Here is a 23940-nt window from a genome sequence, read left to right as displayed (position 1 = left end):
GGCCTGAGGCCCAGAAACTGCATCCTGGGAGACCATGGACCAGGTCCCTCCCCAAGCCACCGGTGAGAAGCTCCTTTTCAAGCCATGCGAAGGTCTAGAAAAAAAAAGTGACACCCCAATATTTTTGGATTTAGGCCCCAACTCTGCACCAGGTCTGCCCTATTTTGTGTACTGATGTGCTGTGTGACTCCAGACAGGTTACCTCCTTCTCTGAGTCCCCAAGGTTGTGATAACCTGATTCTGGGGACTCCTGGGGGAGGGGTTTGTTGAGTGTCTACTGTGTACAAAGCTACACGGCATACTGGACTTTCCATGGATGGGAAGAGCTAGTGCCAAAGCCAGTTGTGGATCCATGTGGGGTCAAGGCCACGCCGACTGCCTGGGCCCCATTCAAGCTCCTTCCCAGCTTGTCTGAGTTTAGGGTTAGCAGTCAAATCTGAGGATCTGGGAGCTCCCATGTCTAGTGCTGTAGACCGCAGCTCTAATGACTGGGGGACCCCAGGGTGCGGGGGGCTCTATCCAGCTTCCTTTCATTGCTCTGGAGTTGAGAGGGAGCAGGGACAGCTCATGGCAGATGGGACCGATTCCCAACTCAGGACCTTTGCACATGCTGATCTCCTGCCTAGCAGGGAGCCTTCCTCAGCTGTCTGCCCCGCCCGCCCCTGCTTCCTCCTGACTCACATCCCCACCCGGCTGCCTTCTGTCCCCGTTCTCAGCCTCCCTGCAATTTCCTAAGATATCCTATAATTTACTCATTCATCCTATTTATGTCTGCTCTTCCCCCTTTACCCTGCAGCGCGGCCTCCGTGCATGCACCCAGCAGCCAATAGGCTCGTCTTGAACTAGCGACATAGGATGGGGTGGTCTGAGGAGGAGAGTGTGGGGTTTCTGAAGACCAGGGCATTCTCTGCCCTCACCCCCGAGCCGGTGTGCCACTTTCTGCCCTGTGTAGGAGTCGGCTGAGGACAGAGATGCGCTTGAGCCTTGTGTGCTGCCGATGAGGTCTGTGGTGCTGATGGGCTGTTCGCTGCCCTCTCTGAGCTCAGCGTCCCTGCAGGTTCCCCCACCCCCACCCCAAGTCCTCACACCCGCCTCTGATGGGAGGCTGTGTGGGAGAGCTGCTGGAGGGTCACAGCCTTCCAAGCAGTGGGCCTGTGAGCACCTGGTTGCCAAGGTTACGACCACCTGTGGATGGGACGTTACCATGGAGATGGGCCACCTGGGTGGCAAGGGCGGCTCCTGCTGATGGAGGAGCGTGGGTGTGGCTAGGAGTGTAAGTGACTGCCTGGGAGGGGCGGGAATGCTCAATTCAGTGTGGCCTGGGGACAGCGTGGGGATCCCATGATGAACTTGGTGGGAACCCCGAAGCACAGCAATGCGTTTTGAAATAAACGCCTCAGGTCTCTTCCTTTCTGGGTTATGACTGACACAGTCGTGTGGCACCTTCCAAGCCGGTGAGGGCAGCTGTACCCCCAGCTCCTGACTAGGGGCCTCCCTAGTATCTAGGGGGTGACTTGTCAATTACTAACGTGTGAAGTCATGGGTTCTAGGTGTCTTGAGCCTCACCCCAGATTGGCAGGCTTCGCTGTGCATCCTCAGGCCAGTGACAACCCTCTCTGAGCCCTAATACCTCTGTCTGCAGATTGTGAATCACATTAATGGCCCCTGCGGTCTTGAGCACCCGTGTGGTGTTTACACGGCTGCCTGTGATCAACAACAAACATTTGGACAGTTACAGGAGGTGGTGACATCAGAAAAGGCACGGTCACTCCCTGGAGGGGAGTTCTAAACAGAGAGGATTTCAGTCCAGCTTGCCTGGGATTGTGGGAGGACGTCGTACTCCTTGGTAAGGGGGACTCCTGCTCCCAGAGGGCACTAGAAATCATCTAGAAATGGCCTCTTGTTCCAGGTCAGCCAGGACTACATAGGGACCCTGTCTCAAAGCACAAAAGAAAGAAAAGAAGGAAGAAAGGTGGCCTCTTGGCTCTAGAGGGACTACCAAGCGTTTAGAGTACTGAATGCTCCCACAGGGGCCCCGGGAGACAGACATGTAGGTAGCACACCCTTATATACAAAGAAAAGAAAAGGCGACGTGGTCTCTACGGCCACGGGATAGCTCAGCAGGTGAAGACGCTTGCGCTCAAGCATGAGGACCCGAGTTCAAGTCCCCAGAGTTCAAAAGCTAGGACATACACACACACACACACACACACACACACATTTTCTTTTTGAGACAGAGTTTCCCTGTGTAGCCCTGGCTGTCCTGGAACTTGCTCTGTAGACCAGGCTAGCCTCAAACTCGGAGATCCACCTACCTCTCCCTCCAGAGTGCTGGGATTAAAGGTGTGTACCACCACCAACCAGCATCAGGTTTTTAAAAACTATATTTCCATACATTTAAAAAATTTAAAAACATAACTGACTCTTTTTTAAAAAATATTTTTTTCTTAAGATTTGTTCATTTATTTTATATAGTGCTCTGCCTTCATGTCTGCCTGCACACCAGAAGAGGGCACCAGATCTCATTACAGATGGTTGTGAGCCACCATGTAGGTGCTGGGAACTGAACTCAGATCCTCTGGAAGAGCAGTCAGTGCTCTTTATCGCTGAGCCATCTCTCCAGCCCTCATACATTTATTTTATGTATGGGTTGTGCACCCTTGGCACATGCAGAGGTCAGAGGTCAACTTGTGGACGTCCCAGGGCAGAACTCGGTCCGTCGGGCTGGGTGGCCAGGGCAGAACTCAGTCCATCAGGCTGGGTGGCAAGTGCCTTCATCGGTGCCATCTCCCTGGCCAGGACAACTCCTAATACTAGCCATGTTTGAACAGGATCTATCTATGTAGTTCAAACCAGCCTGCAGCTTGTCATCCTCCTGCCTCAGCGCTGGAACTCCAGGATGGGTTCATTAGGCCTGGCAACCCGTGAATAAAGTGTTGTTTTTTTTTTTTTTTTTTTTTTAACCTGAGACTGTTTCACGATAGACCTCGGCCTGCTGTGATCTGAGGAGCCAGGACCACAGGCTTGCGGGAATCCCTTTCTGCATCCCTCCACACCGGGCTGGGATCAGTGAGAAGTGAAGGCTGTCTGCTCAGGTGGGAGGGGCTGCCGTCTCTGACTTCCGTCTCCACCACATCTTCATCCAGTGGGACCTGCAGCCTCAGAAACTAGTTGGAAAATATTCCTTCTGCCTCTGGTTTCTGGAAGGATTGGGGGCATGAATTCCCGGGAAGCTTCCAGATAGATTCGATTTCTGTGGCTTACGGAGCTGGGGATGAACTTGGGCTTGGAACTGTGAGCACTTAGGTGCCACCTCTGAGCCCCGCTGGGGATTCTAGGCGGGGCTCGGGCTGACCACGCCCCCTCCCCGCTGTCACTTCTGTGTGAGTAGATTCTGCATCTCTTGGAGGGTGGAGGTAGGGGTGAGTGGTATGGCTGAATCACAGGCCTATTTTTGACAGCTGAAGCCAGGGAGGCACTGGGTAGAAGGGGGAGTATGGATCTGTCTGGGGCTTTGTTTGATTCTAAGTTCCCCAAGTGGTTGTGGATCTGGTTTCTGGCACTGTGCTCATGTCCAGATCATAGGACAACTTGTGTGAGTTGGTTCTGTCCTTTCACCGTGTGGGTCCTGGGATGGGACTCACGCCACCAGGGTTGGCAGCAAGTGCCACAAACCACTGAGCCATCTGGCAAGCCCATGTTTTGTATTTGCTGCATAACCCAGACTGGCCTCTGTGACCCCACAGTCAGGTTCACGGGCGTGTTCCCCCCACTGCTGTCCTCTCAATAGGCACCTGCATCTCCTTCTGCCTTTGCACTCTGCTCTGTCCCCTTGGGTTCACAGTCACATTGCTGCCTCACATGGGGATGTTGGTGGCCAGATGGCTTTGGGGCCTGGAAGATTTGTGTCCGCGCTGCTCAGGGTCAACCCTGCTGGATATGGGAGCGAGCAAGCATTCAGGACCAGAGTCTGCGCGTTCGCCCACTAGACTAGAGACTTTATTGTGGGAGAGCCCTGGGTCTCCTCCTTTCTAATAGGGACAGCTAGAGAGCCCATGGGGAGCAGATTACTGGGTCCCCCCCGGAAGAGCTGCGGAGAGACCTGGGAGCTTCAGGCCTTGACGCGGGGCTGGATTCCCTGGGCGTCTGAACTCACTCTCTTCGCGGGGATGGGGGGCGGGGCTCTCCAGCCGCCACCAGCCCCTGGATCGATCCTGTAGGAATCCTCCTCTCTCAGTCACGTTGGCTCAGGCCTCGGCTGTCCAGTGGTCTGAGCCGAGAGCAGCAGTCTCAGGAGCAGGTTGGTTGGGACTGGGTGACTAAATGTCCCACTCTAAGCAGAGTCATCCCGGTACCCCTTTGGCTGTCTGGGATGAACCTGTCACGTGAGAGAGATGTTTCTTTTCCCTGGTCCCCACATCCTTGATCCCCCAACCCGTCCCCTTGAAGCCAAGGACAACCTTGAACTGATCCTCCTGCCTCCACGCCCCCAGTGCAGCAACGACAGGACTGCACCAGCACACGCTGTTTTTGTGGGGACGGGACGTCGGCAAGCACTCTGCCTTCCAGCTACAGCAACAGGCCCTTTCCATTGTGGCCCCATGAGGATGGGGTGGTTAGAAAAGGGCTCGATGCCACAGAGGAGAGGGAGGACAGACAGGGATGGGTATCTGAGCAACCTGTGTGACCCTGTGGAACTTCCTTCCCCTCTCAGTCTCGGCTGTACCGTCAAAATGCAGAACTGGGACTAAAGCAAAGGGTGGAGGAGGTGGGGGAGGGGCAGAGCTGCTGTTGACCTCAGTACCCAGAGGATCTGGCCCACTTTCCGAAGCTTCTCGAAGCTGCCAGGAGGTGGTGTCTCAGGGGTGTCCTGCCGATCTGGGGTCAAGCTGTGACCTGTCGGTTCCCCATCCGCAGGGTCTCCAGGGAAGGTGTCCCAGAGAGGGGCCTCCTGGCACAAGACACGCGGCCTCTCTTTGAAGACCTGGAAGCCGAGGGCCGTGGTGAGCACGGGCACGTGCAACAGGCCGGGTCCTTGCGCCGATGGCCGGAGCCCCCGGCCGCAGCCCCCAGAGCTGCGCTGGCCCAGGCTGGGAAGCTGGAATCGCGGGATCTGGGCCGGGGTGAGGGGCCGGCCGGTCGGCATGGTGAGTAGCGGTGGAGGGGCAGGAGGCGGGGATCCTGTGTCAGGGTGGCTGGTGGCCTGGTTCCTCCTGCTGTCTCCGCCCCCTCAACCTCTTCATCTCTCTATTGCTGTCTCTCCCCGTCCATGACTGCCTTTCTCCCCTCTGACTCCTAGTGAAATATTAAATCTTCAGTGTAATATTAAGGAAAGACATTAAATATTAATTTTCTCCTTTTTAAAATATTAAAACACCCAGAGTTGGATTTGATTCCCCAAATCCTTAGACCATTTTCTCCCATGCCAAGGTGGTAAGGGACTCTACGGACATAGTCAGCCTTTTGACTTTCTGACAGGACATGCTTGTCTACAAAACTCGCAGTCACCCAGACGCAAAACAGCGTTTAAAATAAAAATCAGGGGCAGCGGTGGCGCACACCTTTGATCCCAGCACTCAGGAGGCAGAGGCAGGTGCTTTTCTGTGAGTAGAGGCCAGCCTGGGCTACAGAGTGAGTTCCAGGATAGGCAGGGCAACACAGAGAAATCCTGTCTCGAAAAACAAAAACAAAAGCAAAAATAAATCAAAATACTCAACATAAATAGGATTCTTCTATACATACTGTGTACATGAATCTTCACTCTGCAATTGTTCCAGGGCTGTGTCAGCAAGTTTCTGTGATGTTACACTGTGTAACAAACATCCTCAAACAAAGTAACATGAAGCCCCTTGTTAGTTCAGGTGAGTGCGTGGAAAATCTCACCTAGGCTGTCCACTGGGTTGTTCTTCCTTTTTGTTTGTTTGTTTTTTTTTTCCCGGTCAGGGTTTCTCTGTGTAGCTTTAAAGCCTGTCCTAGCCTCAGACTCACAGAGAACCTCCTGCTGTGTCTCCTGAGTGCTGAGATTAAAGGCCTGCGCCGCCACCACCCGGCATGTGCTTTCGAGTGCCACGGCATGTGTCTGGAGGTCAGAGGGCAACTTGCAGTCGTTTTCTCCCTCTGGAGGTTCTGGGAACCAAGCTGAGATCTCTAGGCTTGAAGGCAAGGGCCTCTCCTGGCCCCTCCCTCTCACTGGCTCTGTTTTTGTGCAGTTGGGGCGAGTCTTGCTCATAAGTGTGGGCAGGGTTAACGGGAGGGGCGGGGCTTCGAAGTGTGGGCGGGACTCATAGTTATGAACCACCTCTCCATGCCTCAGCCTTGCTAGCCCCAAGGTAGTAGCCTGCACTTCCCTGTCTCCAGGCAACAGGTGCTAGGCCAGGCCCCCACCCCAGGGCCGCAGATTACTGGCCCACCGGCAGCAGGGGGGCTCTCTGAGTTCCTCTGCCAGTTAGACTGTTTCCAGCGTGAAGTGCACCATATTTTTGTGGTGTAGAGCAGTCAGGACACAGGTACCGCTTGCTGGATGAGGTCTGTAACGGAAAGTAGCCTGGAAACTAGTGGGGGACACCCCACTTTGTGCATTCTCACGAACTGGGTCAATCACTCTCAGGTGAAGTGACTGATGGCATGTAAGTTTCTGAGAGCTAACTCTAGGGCCAGCGCACACCTGCTGTCTGTGGCCAGGCAGGGGTAGGGGAGTGGGCTTCCTCTCCCCAGTGCCATGTGGAGCACACGTGGCTGTTTCAAGGCCTCCTGTCAGGGACAAGACTTGCTGACTTTGGGGGAGCTTAGGGGAAGGCCAGCAGCACTGACTGCTTCCAGAGGAACTACGCAGGGCTGGCTGGCTCGTTTTTACCACTGAGAAGTGGGACCATGGCTGACTCTGGCCTTGGGTCACATCTTCAGGGAGCCAGGCTCCTGCTGCCTGGCTCCCCAAACTTAAGAATGGCTGATTGTCTCTGGGGACTGTGACATGGGCTCCAGCTCGGTTGCTGAGAAGGGACTAGGAGGGCTGAGGGCTAATTTATGGTTGCCTTATGCCAGCTGCAGGTCAGTCTGCTGGCCTGCCCTGATCCCTTCCAGGGCCCTGGGCTTGCTGCCAATCACTGGGCTCTGCAGCTGCTCCTCCATCTCCCCATGTGCCTCTTGTGTCAGGTCCTCTTGCTATAGCCCAGCGGGGGCAGAGAGGCTGTGAGATGAGGCTGGCCTGGCGGAGGTGACCTCAGGCACCCAGGCTTCTCCAGTCCCTTTGCTGGTCTTGGGTCGTGCTGTGTTGTGCCCTGTACACGGTCCTCCACCCAACCCTGGCTTCTCAGAAGACCAAAGTGACAAAGCGGAAGGGGTAGGAGACGTGGATGCTCAAGTTGGCAATTTTATTAAAAAAACAAAATAAAAAAACAGAAACCAAAACACCAAACGGAAGCTCACACAGGAAGGGAGGGCCCAGGGTGAGGTTGCCTTCCGCCTGCTAAGCATCCTGCTGCTGGACGAACGGGTTGGGGATGGCCTCCATGCCATCCTGTGGGCAGATAAGCACCACCGAGGTGCCACGGCACACCACGAGCCCCAGCTGCCGTGTGTCCTCCGTCAACTTGTACTGGTCATCGGGGTCTGGGGGGGACAGGCAAGAGGAACTGAAGGGGTGTCCTTCCACCTACTGCGCCATAACCAGGACCTCAGAGGGGCTGTCCCGTCTCTCACAGCTCTCTTTTAGGGACAGACAGTAGTCGGGCGCTCGGGTCTCAGAGCTCACCGTGGACATGGATACCTGAGATTCTACAAGAACCCTAAAGGGCAGATGATCACCCCATAAACACCAAGGGGTGGTCTGCAGAGGACTCAAATGCCCCGGAGAGGGTGGACAGGAGGTGGGGACAGAGAGCTGGGGAGGGGGCTCTGTGAGCACTGCAGGCATTCTGGAGTAAGTTGAGATCTTATGGGCCCTGGAGCCACTGACACAGGCTAACATTCCGGACTCCCCAGGAGGGCTGAAGGGAATGGGGTCATCGTGGCAGGCTTTGACCTCTTTGGTGATCAGGGAGGGACGGAAACCCTAGGTCACCACCTGCTGCAACGTGACCCCACAGGTGTGGGTAGGAGCAGGGCCTGGTGACACCCCTGCAGCGACCACAGGTGTGGGTAGGAGCAGGGCCTGGTGGCACCCCTGCAGCGACCACAGGTGTGGGTAGGAGCAGGGCCTGGTGCGCCCCTGCAGCAAACACGGCAGCTCACCTCGCATGTACTCGATGGTTCCATCCAGCACCAGGTTGAGCAGTGGGTCAAACCCTTTCAGGATCCCGCTGGCTTGAGAAGTATGTGGAGGAGAGAGATGGGGAGGATGCTGTCACTTTCCTCCACGGCAGACCCAGGCATGGGGACACTTCAATGACAGCTGCCACTACAGAATTCATGGGAAGATGTGTCCCTGTGTGGTGGCCTGGTGACTGTGATTCCAACTCTCTTCTTTACAGTGTGGAAGGAGCCACAGATAGTGAGTTCGTGGCGGGTCAAGTGTCAATATTTATTTATTTCACTTTTTTTTGAGAGGGTCTCATTTGCCCAGGCTTCAGACTCACTAGGTAGCCTAAAAACAGCCCTGAACTCCTAGCGTTGGAATAGTAGACTCGCACACCCACACCTGGTCCACATGGTGTTGGCAGTGAAACCCAGGGCTACATGACAACTAAACAGCGCTCTACCAGCTCAGCTACAGCCTCCGTCCCGGCCGATTGTCAGGAAGACAGGGCCTTGGCTACACAGCTCAGACTGGCCTGGAACTTTCGATGCCCCTGCTACTGGAAACCTCCTGGATACCTGCTTACCTCCAGGCTCTTGAAAGGACTCCTTCCTCTTTCTACAAGGATCACCAATGATGGTCTGGGTGCTACCCCACCTGGCTCTTTCCCTGGGACAGTTTCCCAACTTGCAATTGGGGCATACTGGTACCTCTCAATGTTACAGGATGGCCCAAGCTTAGTCCTCGTTAAGAGTTAAAATGTCTGCCCTGTGTGGCTTCCCTTGCTTGCCAACACCCTGATTCTGTCTTAGGGGCCTGCTGTACCTACTCACCTTCCCGGCCACCCTGGAACTTCACTCGGATGGTCTTGTCAATGTACTTAGACAAGTCCAAGATGCTTTCTTTCTTCTTTTTCTCTTTGTCCTGCTGGAGAGTGGCGGGGTTCAAGAGTGAGGCCCAATCTTCCCACATCTCTGTTGCCTGGACCTGGCACCCAGGGTTTCCTTTCCACCACCCGACTGCTTCCATAGCCACGTATGCACCTTTATTTCCATGTCCCATTCCCCCTAACTGAATTCCACATCCCTGAGTCTCCATCTCTGTCTCTATCCCCATGTCCCCCCACGTCTGCATTCACATGTCGCCCAGTCTGTTTTCCCCCCATATCCCCCGTCAGCAGCCCCTTAACGCTCGGTCTGTTATCCCCATGTTCCATGTCTGCATCCCATGTCCCCGTCAGCATCCTCGTGTTGCCAGGTATGTATCCCCATGTCGCCCAGTCTGTAGTCCCACGTAATTCCCATCCCTCCGCGTCCTTGTCCCCCTATCCGTCTTCGGGCGTCCGCCGCCCTCTCATTGGTCCTTCTGTGTTCCCCGGTTCTCGCTTCCACAATCTCTCGCGCCCGAAGCCCTGCTCTCCCCGCGATCCAGCCACACGCACCGCCATCTTGCCGCCGCGCGCCGCTCTGCGCAGGCACCGCCCCGCCCCTTACCGCGAGGGGACAGTCCGCGCACGCGCAGGGTCGGCGCCTGCGCGTCGCCGGGCCCCGAAGGCGTTGCCTGGAAACCTTCCGCTTAGAGCTGCGGTGGAACCGGCGGACATGGCGGCGGCGCGGCTGGCCGCGGCCCTGCTGCTGCTCGCGGCCCAGGTGAGCGCTGCGGCGGGTCGGCTCGACCGCGCCACTCGCGACCGTGACCTTGCTGTCGTCCCCTCGTTCTCGCCACCGCACACTTCCGGTCGGGCTCCGCCCGCCCTGCTCCCCGGGGCCCCAACCGCCGCCGCCGTCCCCTGCCAACCTCAGTTTCCCCTTCTGCAGAATGGGGCGAGTCCCCGCGCTCCTCCTCCGGTGCTTGCAGCCCTGCGCCCCGGCTTCTGCTCCTTGACCTTGGGCAGAAGGGGGGGTCCCCACCTCTGGGTCAGTGCAAAACGCGGGGTACCTGTGGGGGACCTCAGGATGTGCGCTGGATGCGCCCCGGCCTGGCGCCCAGGCAGGAACCTGGCTTTGGGTGTGCTTTGCTTTCTGAGATGCGGTGGCATGCTGGCCTTGAACTCACTGTGTAGCCCAGGCTGGCCTCCAACTCGCTCTGCAGCCCAGGCTGGTCACCAGTTCGCTCTGCGGTGCTGGCTGTTCTCTGACATTGCCGTGTTGCCCAGGCTGGTCACCAGTTCGCTCTGCGGTGCTGGCTGTTCTCTGACTTTGCCGTGTTGCCCAGGCTGGCCCTGAACACCCTACGTGGCTCTGGCTAGCCAGGAACTCAGTATCCCAAGCGCTAGGATGACAGCTCTGTGTCACACACCTGGCTTGTTGTTAGATTCCTTGTCGTGTTTGTCTCTCTGGCATCAGCCTCCAGTCCCCGTGGATCCTGGAGGGCTTCAGCGTCAGGCACACGAGGCAGTTACTGGGTTCTACAGGGGACGGGCCTGCAGGGTAGCCTGTGCTACTGTCCTAAGTGCACATTGCTCTGTACTATATGTTTGTTCTTCTTCTCTCATGGATTCTGGGGACTGGGCTGTTTCTTTAAGTTCTTTTTTTTTTTTTTTTTTTTTTTTAGATTACAAAATTTTATGACAGGTTTTCCCTTATAGCCCAGGCTAGCTTTGAGCTTGTAACTGCCTCAGCCTCCCCAGCTCTCCTGACATGCCCTTCCGTGATTGGCTAAGAAGTCAAAGCATTCCTCAGGCCTGTGGTTCCTAGCTGCTCCACCATGGGGCCCACATCTCCCTTTGGCCAGCTCTTGGCTGGACATGCGCTTTGGAAAGTTTGTCAGGGCTTGCTGCATCCTGCCAGCGGTCCAGGACTCTGTGCCGTGTTTACCTGGTGTCAGACCAGCCCAGACATAAATCATTTCTTGTACCAGAGTGGAGGCGTGGGAACAAATGAAGACACAATTCCAATTCACACAGTAACGGGAGGGAGTTTCAGAGATAATTCAGATCCTGAAATCACCTGCGTTTATTTTCCAAACAGCTTTTATATCAAGGTAAACTGAGCAGGAAGCTTAACAAAAACTTCATTGGTGATTGCTTTCTGGTGGGGGGTGACTAGGTCACCTCTTTGTCTGTGCCTTCATCAAGTAGACTGAAAAACACCTCTTCCCCAGGCAAGGGACAGAAGGACTTTAGCATATCCTGTCCACTCGCTCAGAAGGCCTCAGGTTGTTTACTGTAAAGAGCCAGGCAGCCACCTCTTGTGTGGAAGGCACAATTGTGTTGTGTAGCGCCAGGCATTGTATGGGCCTGCGTAATTTGGCTCCATAACTGTGCAACTGGCCTGGCTCTGGAAATAACCCTCTTTGGGCAGCTGATGCCCGCTGCAGCTTTTCTACTTTTTCCTGTTTTGTCTTTTTTTTTTTTTAATATTTATTTATTTGCTTATTGTGTATACAGTATTCTTTCTTCAGTCCAGAAGAGGGCACCAGGCCTCATTACAGATAGTTGTGAGCCACCATGTGGTTGCTGGGAATTGAACTCAGGACCTTTGGAAGAGCAGGCAATGCTCTTAACCTCTGAGCCATCTCTCCAGCCCCTCCTGTCTTGTCTTTGACATCACGACTGAACCTGCCTTGGCCGGCCTTGCCTTTCTTTCTGATCTGTTCTCCCCGATGGTGCTGGCCAGGCTGTGAGAAATGGTGTTTTCCCTGGGGATGAGCAGCAGCTGTCACCTGTGGAGTGCTTCCCCCAGGGAGCTGTTTAGACAAAAGTGTGAGGCCAGGTTTCCTCTTAAGGTTGGAGACTGAGCAGAAGGGCCTGGGTGGCAGTGAAGCTGTGGGCTGGGCACTTTATCTGGGCAGGCAATGGCTGTCACCTGGACTTTATCCTGCTTAAGAGCAGCTGTCTCTGCCGTTCCCACATCTGGGAGGTGGCATTCTTGACTGGGTCACAACAGCTTGTTCCGGATGCCAGTAGTGAAGCTGGCTCTCTGAGCAGGAGGTGGCTTGGTGGCAGGCTTGGACCCTCTGCTGTTTTGTGACTCTGACTCAAAGACCGAATGTCCCCAGTTATACCCTCTCTCCATTACCAGGAGAGGAGTATGCAGAGGGACTACATGGCACTGTGGCAGGCCTCTGGTGTCCCTGAGCCCCACTGCCCATCTCCCCGTCAGGCCTCTGGTGTCCCCGAGGCCCCCATTGTTCTACTTCTCGCTGTCTTGGTTGCCCACCACTCTGAGGTAGGCTCATGGTGCCCAGATGTCTCTAAATAAACTTGCTGTCGGGACTTCTGCACTCAGGTGTTGCTGGGACTCGGAGCCTTAGGAACTGGTTGTTAGGAGAGCCTGGCCTGTTCTGGTCTTGGCCTGTGCTGATGGAGTAGAAAGGCTGCCATGTGTGCCGTGGAGCGGATGACCGTGAATGCGCCTTTGTGGTCATAATGACCGCTGTGAGGAGAGGCAGTTCTCTCGATCTCCGGTTTTCACAAAAGCCACTCTCACAGATAGCCCATCCCGAGCCCACAGAACAGGGCTCTGCTGCGGGGACAGAGAGGAGCCATGGCTGCCACACAGGAATGGACTTACTGTGTGCCGATGCGGCTTTCTAAGCACAGATGACAGGAGGAGTCCAGACTCTGCTGCTCTCTGCCCCTTCCCTCCCCTGAGCTGGACACACCCAACAGCCTGGAGAGGCAGAGATGATATTGTGGGGACCATGGGTGGGCAGTTGGTGCCAAGGACTCAGTTCTCCTGAGTTGACAACACTGGCCCCAGCAGTGCTGGCTTTGAAACAAGTCCTACGGCTGCCTGCCCTCTGTCCAGGGCCTCCAGGAGCTTCCCCATGCTGCTACCTAGAGGTCAGGGCTTCTTGCAGGGTGTAGGCTGAGTTAAAAGGGGGCAGGCCAGGTCTGTGTGAGACCCAAGCATCTTAATACGGACCCTGCCGGTCCTGCTGCAGACTGCTGTCCATCCATGTCTTCAAGCCAGCGTGGCTCCTTGCCTGTTTCCACGGCAGGTCCTCTGGTGACATCCAGTCTCTCCCTGAGGAGTCTGCCACCAGGAGGAGTGAGTTCTGAGAGCCCAGATGCTGAGTGACTTGTGGGGAGATAGAAACCAAATCTCTGTGCCCCAGATAGCTCACCCACACGACAGAAATGACTCCACCCAGGTTGAGCGTAGTGAAGCAGTGGACTTGTGGGGAGCCCTTAGGACTGTGGGGAGCCCTTAGGACTGTGGGGGGGCTCATCACTGAGAAGCCGACTCTTGACAGGCTTGGCACGCTGGGCTGGCTGTCTGCCCCCAGCAAATGCTGTGTGTGGCCTTGGCAGCGGGTCTGTGAGCTTACACTTCCTGAATTTAGGAAAGTTACTGAGGCAGAGTTCTGAGCCTCAGACACCCGAAGACCCTCCACTCTTTCCTCTTCCGTGACACACCCTGAGCCCTAGGAGCAAAATGTGGTGTCTTCTCCAGTGAAGGCTGACCATTGGTCCATGTGCCACAGCTGTGGTCAGCTCTCCTCAGGAGCCTGGCTGGTTTCCCTCTGTGACTGACAGGGCCTGCAGCCGCCATGATCCTTAGATGGAAGCACAGATGTGTAGAAGGCGTCTTAACGGGCACTCCGCAGACATTCCCCCAAACCGCAGTGTGCACAGAGCCCTGACTGCATCCCGTCTCTAGCACCGTAAAGCCAGGTGTATGCCTGTTGTCCCAGCACTCAGGAGGTGGATCAGAAGTTCAGGGCCATCCTCAGCTACAAAGAATCTGATGTCAGCCTGGGCGCCATGAGACCCAGCCTACAATAGCAGCTGTGTCCCTGCTGCAGACTGTGATCTCCCAGCACATGTAGGCAGCTTCCAGCCAACCTGAAGTAGTTGTTGACACCTGTGAGAGTCCTGTCATTGCTGTGCCAGTGGCTTGGCCCCCATGGCCTGTTGCAGTGGGGTACACAGGGCCCCGTTATCCCAGCAGGTCTGTGGGAGGTAAGTCTTCCCCTCAGCCATCCCAGTGACTTCCCTGACCGTGGCCGCCAGCTCCGCCCCAGACTGATTTCTCTGTCCTCTGCAGCTGGTTTGTAGCGTCGCTGGCATCAAGGACCCGCTGTGGCGTGAGAGCGGCCACAGGGGTGATACACTTTATTGTTGCTTTTTCAGATCTGTGGGACTCTGTCAGACTCTGAAAGGTTAGCATTATGTGATGAAACTCCTTTTTAAAAAAATTTATGATTTATTTATCTTTATTTTATGTGCATTGGTATGAAGGTGTCAGATCCCCTGGAACTGGATTTTCAGACAGTTGTGAGCTGCCATGTGGGTGCTGGGAATTGAACCTGGGTCCTCTAGAAGAGCAGTCAGTGCTCTTAACCACTGAGCCATTTCTCCGGCCCCCTGAAACTCCTTTTTTAGACATTCCTGTTGTGTTTGGGTGTGTGTGTTTGCACGCACATGCTGTGACTCATGTGGAGTCTCTTCTCCCCTACCCTGTGGGTCTAGGGCTGGAGCTCACTCTCCCAGCTGGCTTGGGTGGCTAGAAGGAAGCAACAGGAAACACTGGCCAGGCCCAAGCCCAGAGCTGGCGGTGCCTCCCTGAGGGTGCGACAGCGTGGATGGGACAGCCTGTGCAGTCCTCTACCCAGTTGTTTCCTTCCATGAGCCTCTTTCTCTTCATTCCTGGTGCTGCCGCTGTGAGACTGCCGGGCCAGCCTGGACCCACTCAGGCCCCGTGGCGGGACACCCTGTGTAGACCAGGCTGGCCACTACCTCAAGTGCTGGGTTTAAGGGCATGTTCCACCATGCCTGGCCCCGCATGCTCTGTGAAGGGTGGACCTGGGGTGTCGTCACTCATCTTTTCCCAGCCCCGCCCCTCCACTGTCCGCTTCCCACGAGTTTGCGTCTTTGGAGTCCCGAAAGCACTCATTAGCACAGGCTCTCCCCTTCCCCACTCCTGCCCTACTCAGGGCAGCGGCCTCCTTCTGGACAGACAGCTGACTGCGGCCCACTTTGATCCCATGCCCTGTGCTGCTCTTACGGCCGTGCACCCTTAACTCCAGGGGTGGTGTTGAGGGCATACCTAGCTCTACTGCAGCCCAGAGAGATGGCCTGCTTCCTGGGGCCCTGTGCATCCCCGATAGCAAGCCCCCAGGGACAGGTGGAGGTGATCCTTATAGGTGCTGTTCACTGGAAGCTGGGGAGCTGACGGGAGCCAGGAGAGGCTGCAGGGCACCTGTGTGTAAACAGAGGTTTCCTGTCCCCTAGCTGCTTCTAAAGAATCACTCAGAGGCAATTAGTTACAAATGCCTGACTGAACAGCTCAGGTCTATTACTAACTAGCTCTTGTTACTAACCTACGTTTTAGTTACAAATGCCTGACTGAACAGCTCAGGTCTATTACTAACTAGCTCTTGTTACTAACCTACATTTTAGTTACAAATGCCTGACTGAACAGCTCAGGTCTATTACTAACTAGCTCTTGTTACTAACCTACGTTTTAGTTACAAATGCCTGACTGAACAGCTCAGGTCTATTACTAACTAGCTCTTGTTACTAACCTACGTTTCCACGGGTTTCGTGCCTTTACCAATGCTCTACTGCGTCTGTTCCTCTGGTGACTGAGTTTGATTTTGCCTTATCCTGCCTTGCCCTTTTATTATTAACCAGCAGGAGCAATACATACTCCCAGTGCACAGAAAGACCGCCCCACGGCACTGTACATACATACTATATACACATACTATACATACATACTATACGTGTCAATACATACTCCCAGTGCACAGAAAGACCGCCCCACGGCACTGTACATACATACTGTACATACATACTGTACATACGTACTATACATACATACTATATATACATACTATACGTGTCAATACATACTCCCAGTGCACAGAAAGACCGCCCCCACAGCGCTATGAAGTGCTTCGGCCGCATGGCTGGCTCTGGAATTGGCCACCTCCCTGTGGCTCCCCCTTCAGAGGTCCCTTCCGTAGAAGAGTTCTGTGACCTGGGGACATGGCCAGCATCAGGAGGACAGAAGGGAGGGAGCTCACCCTTCTTTCAGACAGGGAGTCTATAGCCCAGACTGGCTTCCAGCTCATGGCTATCCTCCTGCCTCGGTCTCCTGAGTGCAGGATAACAGGCCTGCACCCCAGCATGCCTTGCTCAGGAAGGTGCCCAGTCCTTGTCTGCCCTCCTCACCGGTGTCCTCACCAAGACTAGGGCATGGGCACCCCTTTCTGAGGTGTGCTTGTCCCCTCTGCCCTGGGGGTCCTGACCCTGTCTTGTCACTTCAGGTGGCCTGTGAGTTTGGCCTGTTGCACGTGGTCTCCCAGAGCGGTGGCATCCGGGGCAGGGACTATTGCATCCTCTACAACTCGCAGTGGGCCCACCTGCCGCGTGACCTCAGCAAAGTGGTGAGTGGTGCGCTGGGCTGCATGTGCCTGTGACCTGCAGTCTTCCTCCTGCTACTCACCTGGAGCCCCCAGCCTGGGTTCTCCTGAGGGCTGTGGGGAGCCTGGTGAGGCAGGGCCCCCCCATGTCTTCTTGTGCCCCATGCTAGTCCCAGGGAGATGCCTGTCCTCCGAGTGGGCCCCTACGCCCTTTCACATCTACACTTAATGGTGTGTGCACGAACTTCTGTGTACTTTGTGTGTGTGTGTGTGTGTGTGTGTGTGTGTGAGTGGCCCCAGCCTCTAGGCCCAAAGTCATGCTCGCAGTGGGTCAGCATGCCTTTTCCCCCGGTGTTCCCGCATGCCCACCGTGGTTCAGCATGCCATTTCAGCCTTGAGTGATGCTCATGCCATTGTGACCAGCACTGAGGCCAGGATACTTGCTAGGCCTTTGGAGGCTATGCATTGTGTGCGATGAGGGCTCTGTCAGGCCCAGGTACCTAGCTTTGCATGTTGTGTAGCCGTGTCCCCTCACAGGGTCCTCTAAGTCGCCTTCTGGGCCCCCTCCCGAGCTGGGTAGGACAGGCCTGGCTATCCTGGTGTGGTTGCCTGTAGGGATAGTGAGCGTGTGCTCCTTCCTGTTTTCTGTGGAACTGGTGGTGCTGATGCCATTCCCTGCTGCAGTCTCTTCTGAAGCTTCGAGACTTAAGCTCAACCCAGCTGTGTTCCTACCTTGACCTTCCTGTGGAAGACCTCACCAACCAGATTGCGCTGGTGGCCCGGGGCAACTGTACCTTCTACGAGAAAGTGCGGCTGGCTCAGGGCAGTGGGGCGCATGCACTGCTGATTGTCAGCAAGGAGAAGCTGGTAGGGTGCCCGAGTCCCCGTCACCTGTGGGGTGGTGGTACAGTATCCGGGAGCCTAGCACTGAGTCCCAGAGGCCTCGCTTGTGAGTTGTGATCTGGCCAGTTGCTAATGGGTTGAGGACCCTGAGAGTGGCCACCGTGCTGGGCCAGTTCAGAGGAGCCTCCAGACCCTGCCCTCCTTCCGGACCCCTGAGTCCCAGGGCTTGATGCCTGGCACTGCCAACCTGAACTCCGGGCCTTACTGCTCTCCTGCGTACACGCTCTGGTGCAGAGCTGGGCACAAGGGATTCAGGGAAGAGGATTGGCATTGTCCTGCCAGAGGGCCTTGTGATCTGTGTCTCTTGTCCGCTGCAGGTCCCTCCAGGAGGCAACAAGACACAATATGAGGAGATAAGCATCCCTGTGGCCCTGCTTAGTCACAGGGACCTGCAAGACATCTTCAGGGTAGGTACCAGGGCATGGCAGGGTGAGTGGGGCTTAGAGTCTGCGACCTGGGTCCTAGGAGTAGGTGCTGTCGGTTCAGGGTCTTGGTTCTAAGTATTGGTTCAAGATGGGGTCCTTGGTGAAGCTGGGGCATAGTGCCCTCCACGCCCTGAGCCCACTCTCCTCTTGGGGACAGCGCTTCGGCCGTGCGGTGATGGTAGCACTATATGCACCGAGCGAGCCAGTGATGGACTACAACATGGTCATCATCTTCATCATGGCCGTGGGCACTGTCGCCCTCGGTGGCTACTGGGCCGGCAGCCGTGACGTAAAGAAGTGAGTGCTGCTGACTATAGGCACTGTGGGTGGGGTGGAGCCGCTGGGATCCAGACCCTGGGTGACCGCAGCGTTTTCTAAGAAGGTACATGAAGCATAAGCGAGATGATGGGCCTGAAAAGCAGGAGGACGAGGCGGTGGACGTGACGCCCGTCATGATCTGCGTGTTTGTCGTCATGTGCTGCGTCATGCTGGTGCTGCTCTACTACTTCTACGACCATCTGGGTGCGTTGCCTGCCCACCCGCCAGAGCCCCGCCAGAGCCCCGCCAGAGCCCCGCCCCCATAGCTGCTCTCCTGACTTCTTCCCCTTCCTGCCCCACCCTGCCTCGTCCCACAGTCTATGTGATCATCGGCATCTTCTGCTTGGCCTCCTCCACCGGTCTCTACAGCTGCTTGGCACCCTGTGTGCGCAAGCTGCCCTTCTGCACCTGCAGGTGAGCCCTCCCATCCCTCTCTTGCCCTGTACCACCTGCTGGCACATTCAGAGAGACTGCAGATGCCCCCTAAGAGCTCACCATGCGGGCGCGCTGTGCGGCGCGCTGTGCCTCTTCCTGTCCAGCTGAGCCAGGGAGTGAGGCGACTGCGAAGGGCAGGTGGAAGGGGAGGTGGCAACACCGCAGCCCCAAGGGTCTCCCCGCCCCTGGGGTCCCAGGGGACTGACTGCTGCTCAGAGCCTCGTGGGCCACAGTAACAGGATGGAGACCCTTTGGGGACTGCCATCCTGAAACCAGAGGGGCCTGGCCGGTCAGAAGGAAAGCCAGCCACAGTCAGGGTCTCTGCTCAGGGATAGGAGAGGCTGGCAGGCACAAGCCAGGAGCCATGGCTCAGGGTGGTGTGGGAAGGAGAGACGCTGACGGGTGGTCCCCTCCAGGATCCCCGACAACAACCTGCCGTACTTCCACAAGCGCCCCCAGGCCCGCATGCTGCTGCTGGCACTCTTCTGTGTCGCTGTCACCGTAGTGTGGGGCGTCTTCCGCAATGAGGACCAGTAAGTGCTACCGTGTTCCAGGCCCTGCCTCTGCTGTCCTTGGGTGCCCCCGCTGCCCCTCTGGAGGGCTGCACACCGCAGCTGCCACCTGCCCGTGTCCCATTTCATTTAGGCCTGGCCCAGAGCCCATACCCTGATTGGAATCTAGATAAGGGTGCCGTCCATCCTCCGTTCAGCTCCTAGGCAGGGCAAGGGGGCATGCTGGACAAGAGCCACTATTTGTCACCCACTGTCCTGGTGTGGGCTTAGGTAGCACCTGATACCTGGGTGCCACTTGCTGTCTGCCCCCATGGTGATGGGAGGCCCCATTTTCTCCTGTGCTAAATTCCCACGGGGTTCTTATGCATGTACACTCCCCTTTAAGGCAGAGGCCTGGCGCCGTGGCCCAGAGCATAGCCTGCCTGTCCCCACCTGGCTCCTAGTCAGCACTGGCCCCAATCTGACACAGCCCAGGCCTCTCCCCGGGCATCCGGGCACTCCTGGCTTCCATGCAGCTTGGTGCTCAGGCAGACATCACATGGGAAGGAGCAGGTACTCAGCCGTGTGCATGAGAGACGGGGGCTCTGATGGCAGAGTCAAGCCCCACCCAGACCTGGCCTGTCCCTGCTATCCCCTTGCGTCCCCCATGATGACGGCAGTGGTGTGGGGAACAGTGCTCCTGCTCTCCTGACTGCACAGCCCGACCGTGCAGCCCTGACTCGGTACAGGAATCATTCCTCTGCCTCGCACCCACATGGAGTCCCATACCACATCTGTTTGGGACCTTGCTTCTGGGCCCTGCTACCGCTTGGTGACGCTGCCACTTCTGGGGTCTGAGGCCCATTGTGGGCAGGGTGGGTGCAGCTCGTGGTTTGATGGCAGGCCCGCGGGGGCCACCTGGTGTAGGATGAGGTGGGCAGAGCTCCGAGTTGTTGACCACTTTTCTCCCAGGTGGGCCTGGGTCCTTCAGGACGTCCTGGGCATCGTCTTCTGCCTGTACATGCTGAAGACCATCCGCCTGCCCACCTTCAAGGTGAGGCTGCCCGGGAGCATGGCAGGCAGTCCCGGGTAGAGGTCTGAGGATTGGGTGCAGAGGCGTGGGTCCAGGGTGCTGGGCTCTGAGCACAGGTCACGGGAGCAGCCCCGGGCTTTTGCAGGCCTGCACACTGCTGCTGCTGGTGCTCTTCATCTACGATGTCTTCTTCGTCTTCATCACCCCCTTTCTGACCAAGGTAGGCCCCCTCTGCCCTCCCAGCTGCCCACCCCGTCCCCCACCCTGGCTAACAAGCCTGTCTTGTGCAGAGTGGGAACAGCATCATGGTGGAGGTGGCCACTGGGCCCTCGAACTCATCCACTCACGAGAAGGTATGCTGCTCCCCATGTGGACACAGACTAAGAAAGAGCCCAGCAGAGGTGGTGGCTGTTGGCCCCTAGCATAAGCCCTGCTTTCTCCCCAGCTGCCCATGGTACTGAAGGTGCCCAGGCTGAACACCTCACCACTTTCCCTGTGTGACCGACCCTTCTCCCTCCTGGGCTTTGGAGACATCTTGGTGCCAGGTGTGGACTGAGCACATGGGGTGGGGCTGTGGGACATAGTGCCCATGCCTGGAGTTCAGGAGGGGTTTGGGAGCACAGGACCTCCTGGGTGGTGCATGGCTGTATGACCACGCCTGCCAAGTGCGCGCACACACACACACACACACACACACACACACACACACACACACGCTGTATTGGGTGATATGCATCCTTGCTGTCCCCATCCACCCACCGTGGCAGGACCCTCCAGGTCCTTATTAACCCTCTGGCCATCCTGTCACACTGGTCTCCCATAGCCACGCATAACTTTGGTGACTCTGTACCCCCAGGGCTGCTGGTGGCTTACTGCCACAGGTTCGACATCCAGGTGCAGTCTTCCAGGATCTACTTCGTGGCCTGTACCATTGGTAGGTGAAGCGCTGCTGTCCTGTCCTCCTCTGCCGTTTGTCTGTCACCACAGACCCCCAGTGCCATGTGCCTCTGCTCCCATGATGGTTTTAAATGCCACTCAGTAGGGCTGGGCATGAGTAGTCGGGTGCCTGACATGTGCTTGACCCAGGTTCCCTGGGCTAGTGGTGGCACCTTCCCACACGGCTCCTGCGGCCTCCTGTCTTCCTCCCCGACCTGCACAGCCCTGTGACTCTCTCTTTCTGTGCCTCATGTTGCTCAGCTGGCCTGAAGTTTGCAATCCTCCTGCCTCTGCTACCACCGTTCATGCTTGCCTGAACCCTGTCCTTGGTCCCCTCCGTCGTTCACAGTGGCCTTGCCACACTGTCTGACACTGTGTTCCTGCAGCCTATGGCCTGGGTCTCCTGGTGACATTCGTGGCGCTTGTCCTCATGCAGCGTGGCCAGCCCGCGCTGCTCTACCTGGTCCCCTGCACATTGATGACCAGCTGCACCGTGGCACTGTGGCGCCGGGAACTGGGTGCCTTCTGGACAGGCAGCGGCTTTGCGGTGAATACCGGTTTGCTATGACTGCGGTGATAACCCCTAAGGCCACCAGGTCAAGTTGAGTCCAACCTCCCGTGCCCCTACTGAGCCCCTGGCCCGGGGCCATTGCTTCTGGAAGATCACACTTTGGGCTTGTGGTTCCCCGTGGACACTCCTGCTGCCTTGCCAAAGCCCTCCCCCGCATGGCCCTGTTCCAGCCAGAGAGGGTGGAGGGGTACAGTGCAGGACTGTAAGGGAATGAGAGGTGCCTCAGTGGATGATGCGTGGCTCCCCAAGAGGAGCCTTGCTTCAAGACTGCATCTTCCTGTGGGCCCTGTGTCCCAGGACTTCCTTGGTGTCACTGAGGCAGTGCTGGGGTTGGCAGGGATCTGCCCAGGGCCAGCTTTCTGCTCAGAGATCTCTAGGGTCTCAGGGCCACCGGTTCCCTTAGGGTAGATTTGGCCATAGAAGCTGGTGAGCTTGCTCTTGGGCTCTAGAGGAGCATCAGGGAGGGCCCGAGGTGCAGAAGGAGAGCAGGGGTCCCACACACCCGCTCCTAGGACTTGCTGCCCTGGGCCTTGGAGACCTGGGCTCCTGCAGCCTGTGTGCTGGGTGGTGCTGGTGCTGGGTGGTGCTGGTGCTGGGTGGTGTTGGTGCTGGGTGGTGCTGGTGCTGGGTGGTGCTGGTCCGTGCTGGTGCTGGTGCTACATGCTCTAAGTACCCTGTATCTGTATTGGGTTCCACCCCATTGGGGTCTGCTACCCACTTGTCCAGCCTCACAGCTTCCTCCTCTCTACAGAAGGATGTACCTCAGACCTCATGGGCTCCAGCTGAGGGGCCTGCACCTCCGATGGACTCAGATGCCCCCCTCTCCCAGCAGCCTGCAGGTGAAGACCTAGCCAAGAGACCCCTGCCCACTGAGGAAGCAGGCCTGCCTGAGGAGGCAGGAGTTGCAGACTCTGCTGGGGATCGTCATAGTCCCATGGCTAGCACTTCCAGCCCCACAGATGGGGACCAGGTCCAGCCCAGCTCTGTGTTACAGCCAGGGACTTCGGCCTAGGAAAAGGAGGCGCACGAGCTGGGCCCTTGCAGCCTTCCATGCCATACAGATGCAGGCCACCAGGGACATGCAGGGAACAGAGACAACTGCCACCCTCCTGGGCGGCAGACCTGCGCTGTGCCCTCCCTAACATGGTGCTCAGCCCTCTGAGGCCTCGCGCTTGTCTTCCCCACCACAGCTGCGCCCCGGAGCCCAGCTCTGCTTCGCACCAGGCTGTGGGCTTTGCCTGCCACCCACTCCATGCAAGGCTAAGGCTGCGCCTTCCACAGGGCAGGGCTCTGCGGGCAGGAGCGACATCCTTGTCATGCAGGTTCCTGTGTTGGGAGCAGCCATGAGGCCTAGATGTAGACACCCCAAGGGCCTAGGCCAGCACGAGGAGTCCACACCCCATCAGGAGGTCCATGCCGAGATGGAGTCGAGAACACTGCTCTTCGCTCCAAGCCAGTAAATGGCTCTCGCCCCAGGTTCTGCAGTTTGTGGCATAGAGGGGTCTGGCCAGGCACAGATGCTCCACATCCCCAGCAAATAGCCCTCAGTTCAGGCGTGCAAGTCTTCCATGCCACGGCCCCTGCGCCTGCCCCGACAGTGGCTTCTGGACCAGGCATTTGTCCTCTACCTCACCAGCCAGGCTCTGGGCCCCACCACGGTCTGCCTGCAGGGGGCGACCACACATGCTGCATGTCAAGATGGAGCCTGGGACCTGTGTCCACTCACTTGCATTGAAAGGGTGACAGGCAGCGCACCTGGGCAGTCCTCCTGGAGCTTTGGGAAGGGACAGAGGGAGGGAGGGAGGGAGGGAGGGAGGGAGGAAGGGGAAGAAGGAGGGAGGAGGACTCCCAAGGCACCCCTGTCCTACCAGAGTGCACAGAGATGTGAACATGGGGGCCCAGCCACCTGCTTCTGCCACTTGGACTGCGCCTTAACTTAAGCCATTTTGTACTGGGTTTCCAAACAGTTCTTCCATCTCTGAGTTGGTCAGAGGGGCTTTGGGCAGTGCCACCTGAGGGACCTGGCTTTAGGTTGTCAGGGGATTAAACAGCTTTTCATACTCACGTTGGCCTCCTATTCTGTGAGGTCTGACCTGGACACTTGAGTGCTCTGCTTTAGATTTCCGAGCGGCGTTGGGTCCTGACAGAGGTATGGGGTGGCCAGAACCCATGGGTCCAACTCTCCTCACTCCTCGTGTCCATGATGCCCTGGTTCCCTTTGCAGGAAGGGCGTGCCTTAGCTGTGTGGTCCCCAACCTCCTAGTGAGCTGCCCTGCCCA

The 23940-nt window shown here is 56.9% G+C and overlaps 3 protein-coding genes across 8 annotated transcripts; 1 reads left to right on the top strand and 2 right to left on the bottom strand.

Moving 5' to 3' along the window:
* Positions 1-3971: 3971 nt before the first annotated feature.
* Positions 3972-6160, bottom strand: LOC146894021 (uncharacterized). Of its 2 annotated transcripts, none has more exons than XM_085692477.2 (2): positions 4797-6160; positions 3972-4378 (listed from the first exon to the last, which is right to left on the bottom strand). In XM_085692477.2, exons 1-2 carry the CDS (start codon positions 5144-5146, stop codon positions 4291-4293), a joined length of 438 nt encoding a protein of 145 aa, XP_085548603.2. In that variant the 5' UTR covers positions 5147-6160; the 3' UTR covers positions 3972-4290. The 2 variants fall into 2 exon arrangements, with proteins under 2 accessions (XP_085548603.2, XP_085548604.2); XM_085692478.2 differs by having other exon boundaries at positions 4805-6160.
* Positions 6161-7353: 1193 nt separating this feature from the next.
* On the bottom strand, positions 7354-9757 carry Lsm7 (LSM7 homolog, U6 small nuclear RNA and mRNA degradation associated). Of its 3 annotated transcripts, none has more exons than XM_085692475.1 (4): positions 9675-9757; positions 9067-9160; positions 8230-8301; positions 7354-7608 (listed from the first exon to the last, which is right to left on the bottom strand). In XM_085692475.1, the coding sequence occupies exons 1-4, from the start codon at positions 9678-9680 to the stop codon at positions 7466-7468; spliced, it is 315 nt and encodes a 104-aa protein (XP_085548601.1). In that variant the 5' UTR covers positions 9681-9757; the 3' UTR covers positions 7354-7465. The 3 variants fall into 3 exon arrangements, with proteins under 3 accessions (XP_085548601.1, XP_085548602.1, XP_085548600.2); XM_085692476.1 differs by having other exon boundaries at positions 9067-9157; positions 9675-9740; XM_085692474.2 differs by lacking the exon at positions 9675-9757 and having other exon boundaries at positions 9067-9355.
* Positions 9745-23725, top strand: Sppl2b (signal peptide peptidase like 2B). Of its 3 annotated transcripts, none has more exons than XM_087909364.1 (15): positions 9745-9882; positions 16454-16573; positions 17234-17416; positions 17770-17859; positions 18035-18174; positions 18260-18399; positions 18513-18609; positions 19047-19163; positions 20094-20175; positions 20300-20374; positions 20445-20507; positions 20600-20699; positions 21011-21088; positions 21477-21637; positions 22413-23725. In XM_087909364.1, the coding sequence occupies exons 1-15, from the start codon at positions 9835-9837 to the stop codon at positions 22671-22673; spliced, it is 1755 nt and encodes a 584-aa protein (XP_087765490.1). In that variant the 5' UTR covers positions 9745-9834; the 3' UTR covers positions 22674-23725. The 3 variants fall into 3 exon arrangements, with proteins under 3 accessions (XP_087765490.1, XP_087765489.1, XP_087765491.1); XM_087909363.1 differs by having other exon boundaries at positions 18257-18399; XM_087909365.1 differs by having other exon boundaries at positions 18257-18399; positions 21477-21691; positions 22413-22553.
* Positions 23726-23940: the final 215 nt, after the last annotated feature.

This window comes from Myodes glareolus, chromosome 8 (genome assembly GCF_982192425.1).
Source record: "Myodes glareolus chromosome 8, mMyoGla1.1, whole genome shotgun sequence".
In the NCBI taxonomy this organism is placed as follows: domain Eukaryota; kingdom Metazoa; phylum Chordata; class Mammalia; order Rodentia; family Cricetidae; genus Myodes; species Myodes glareolus.
Note: the sequence above shows the minus strand (reverse complement) of the source record. Positions and strands in the feature narration are given on the sequence as shown.

What these genes read in the sequence shown, in the direction of transcription:
- LOC146894021 (XM_085692477.2), bottom strand. Translation starts at nt 5,146, where the DNA reads ATGCCGACCGGCCGGCCCCTCACCCCGGCCCAGATCCCGCGATTCCAG. An exon ending in CAGATCCTCTGGGTACTGAG is followed by an intron (nt 4,379 to 4,796) that starts GTCAACAGCAGC and finishes CTCACGTGACAG; the next exon opens with GTTCATCCCAGACAGCCAAA.
- Lsm7 (XM_085692474.2), bottom strand. Translation starts at nt 9,349, where the DNA reads ATGGGGATAGAGACAGAGATGGAGACTCAGGGATGTGGAATTCAGTTA. An exon ending in GTTCCAGGGTGGCCGGGAAG is followed by an intron (nt 8,302 to 9,066) that starts GTGAGTAGGTAC and finishes ATACTTCTCAAG; the next exon opens with CCAGCGGGATCCTGAAAGGG. An exon ending in AACCATCGAGTACATGCGAG is followed by an intron (nt 7,609 to 8,229) that starts GTGAGCTGCCGT and finishes TGTCCCCCCCAG; the next exon opens with ACCCCGATGACCAGTACAAG.
- Sppl2b (XM_087909363.1), top strand. Translation starts at nt 9,835, where the DNA reads ATGGCGGCGGCGCGGCTGGCCGCGGCCCTGCTGCTGCTCGCGGCCCAG. An exon ending in GGCAGCCGTGACGTAAAGAA is followed by an intron (nt 18,175 to 18,256) that starts GTGAGTGCTGCT and finishes GCGTTTTCTAAG; the next exon opens with AAGGTACATGAAGCATAAGC. An exon ending in GGACAGGCAGCGGCTTTGCG is followed by an intron (nt 21,638 to 22,412) that starts GTGAATACCGGT and finishes TCCTCTCTACAG; the next exon opens with AAGGATGTACCTCAGACCTC.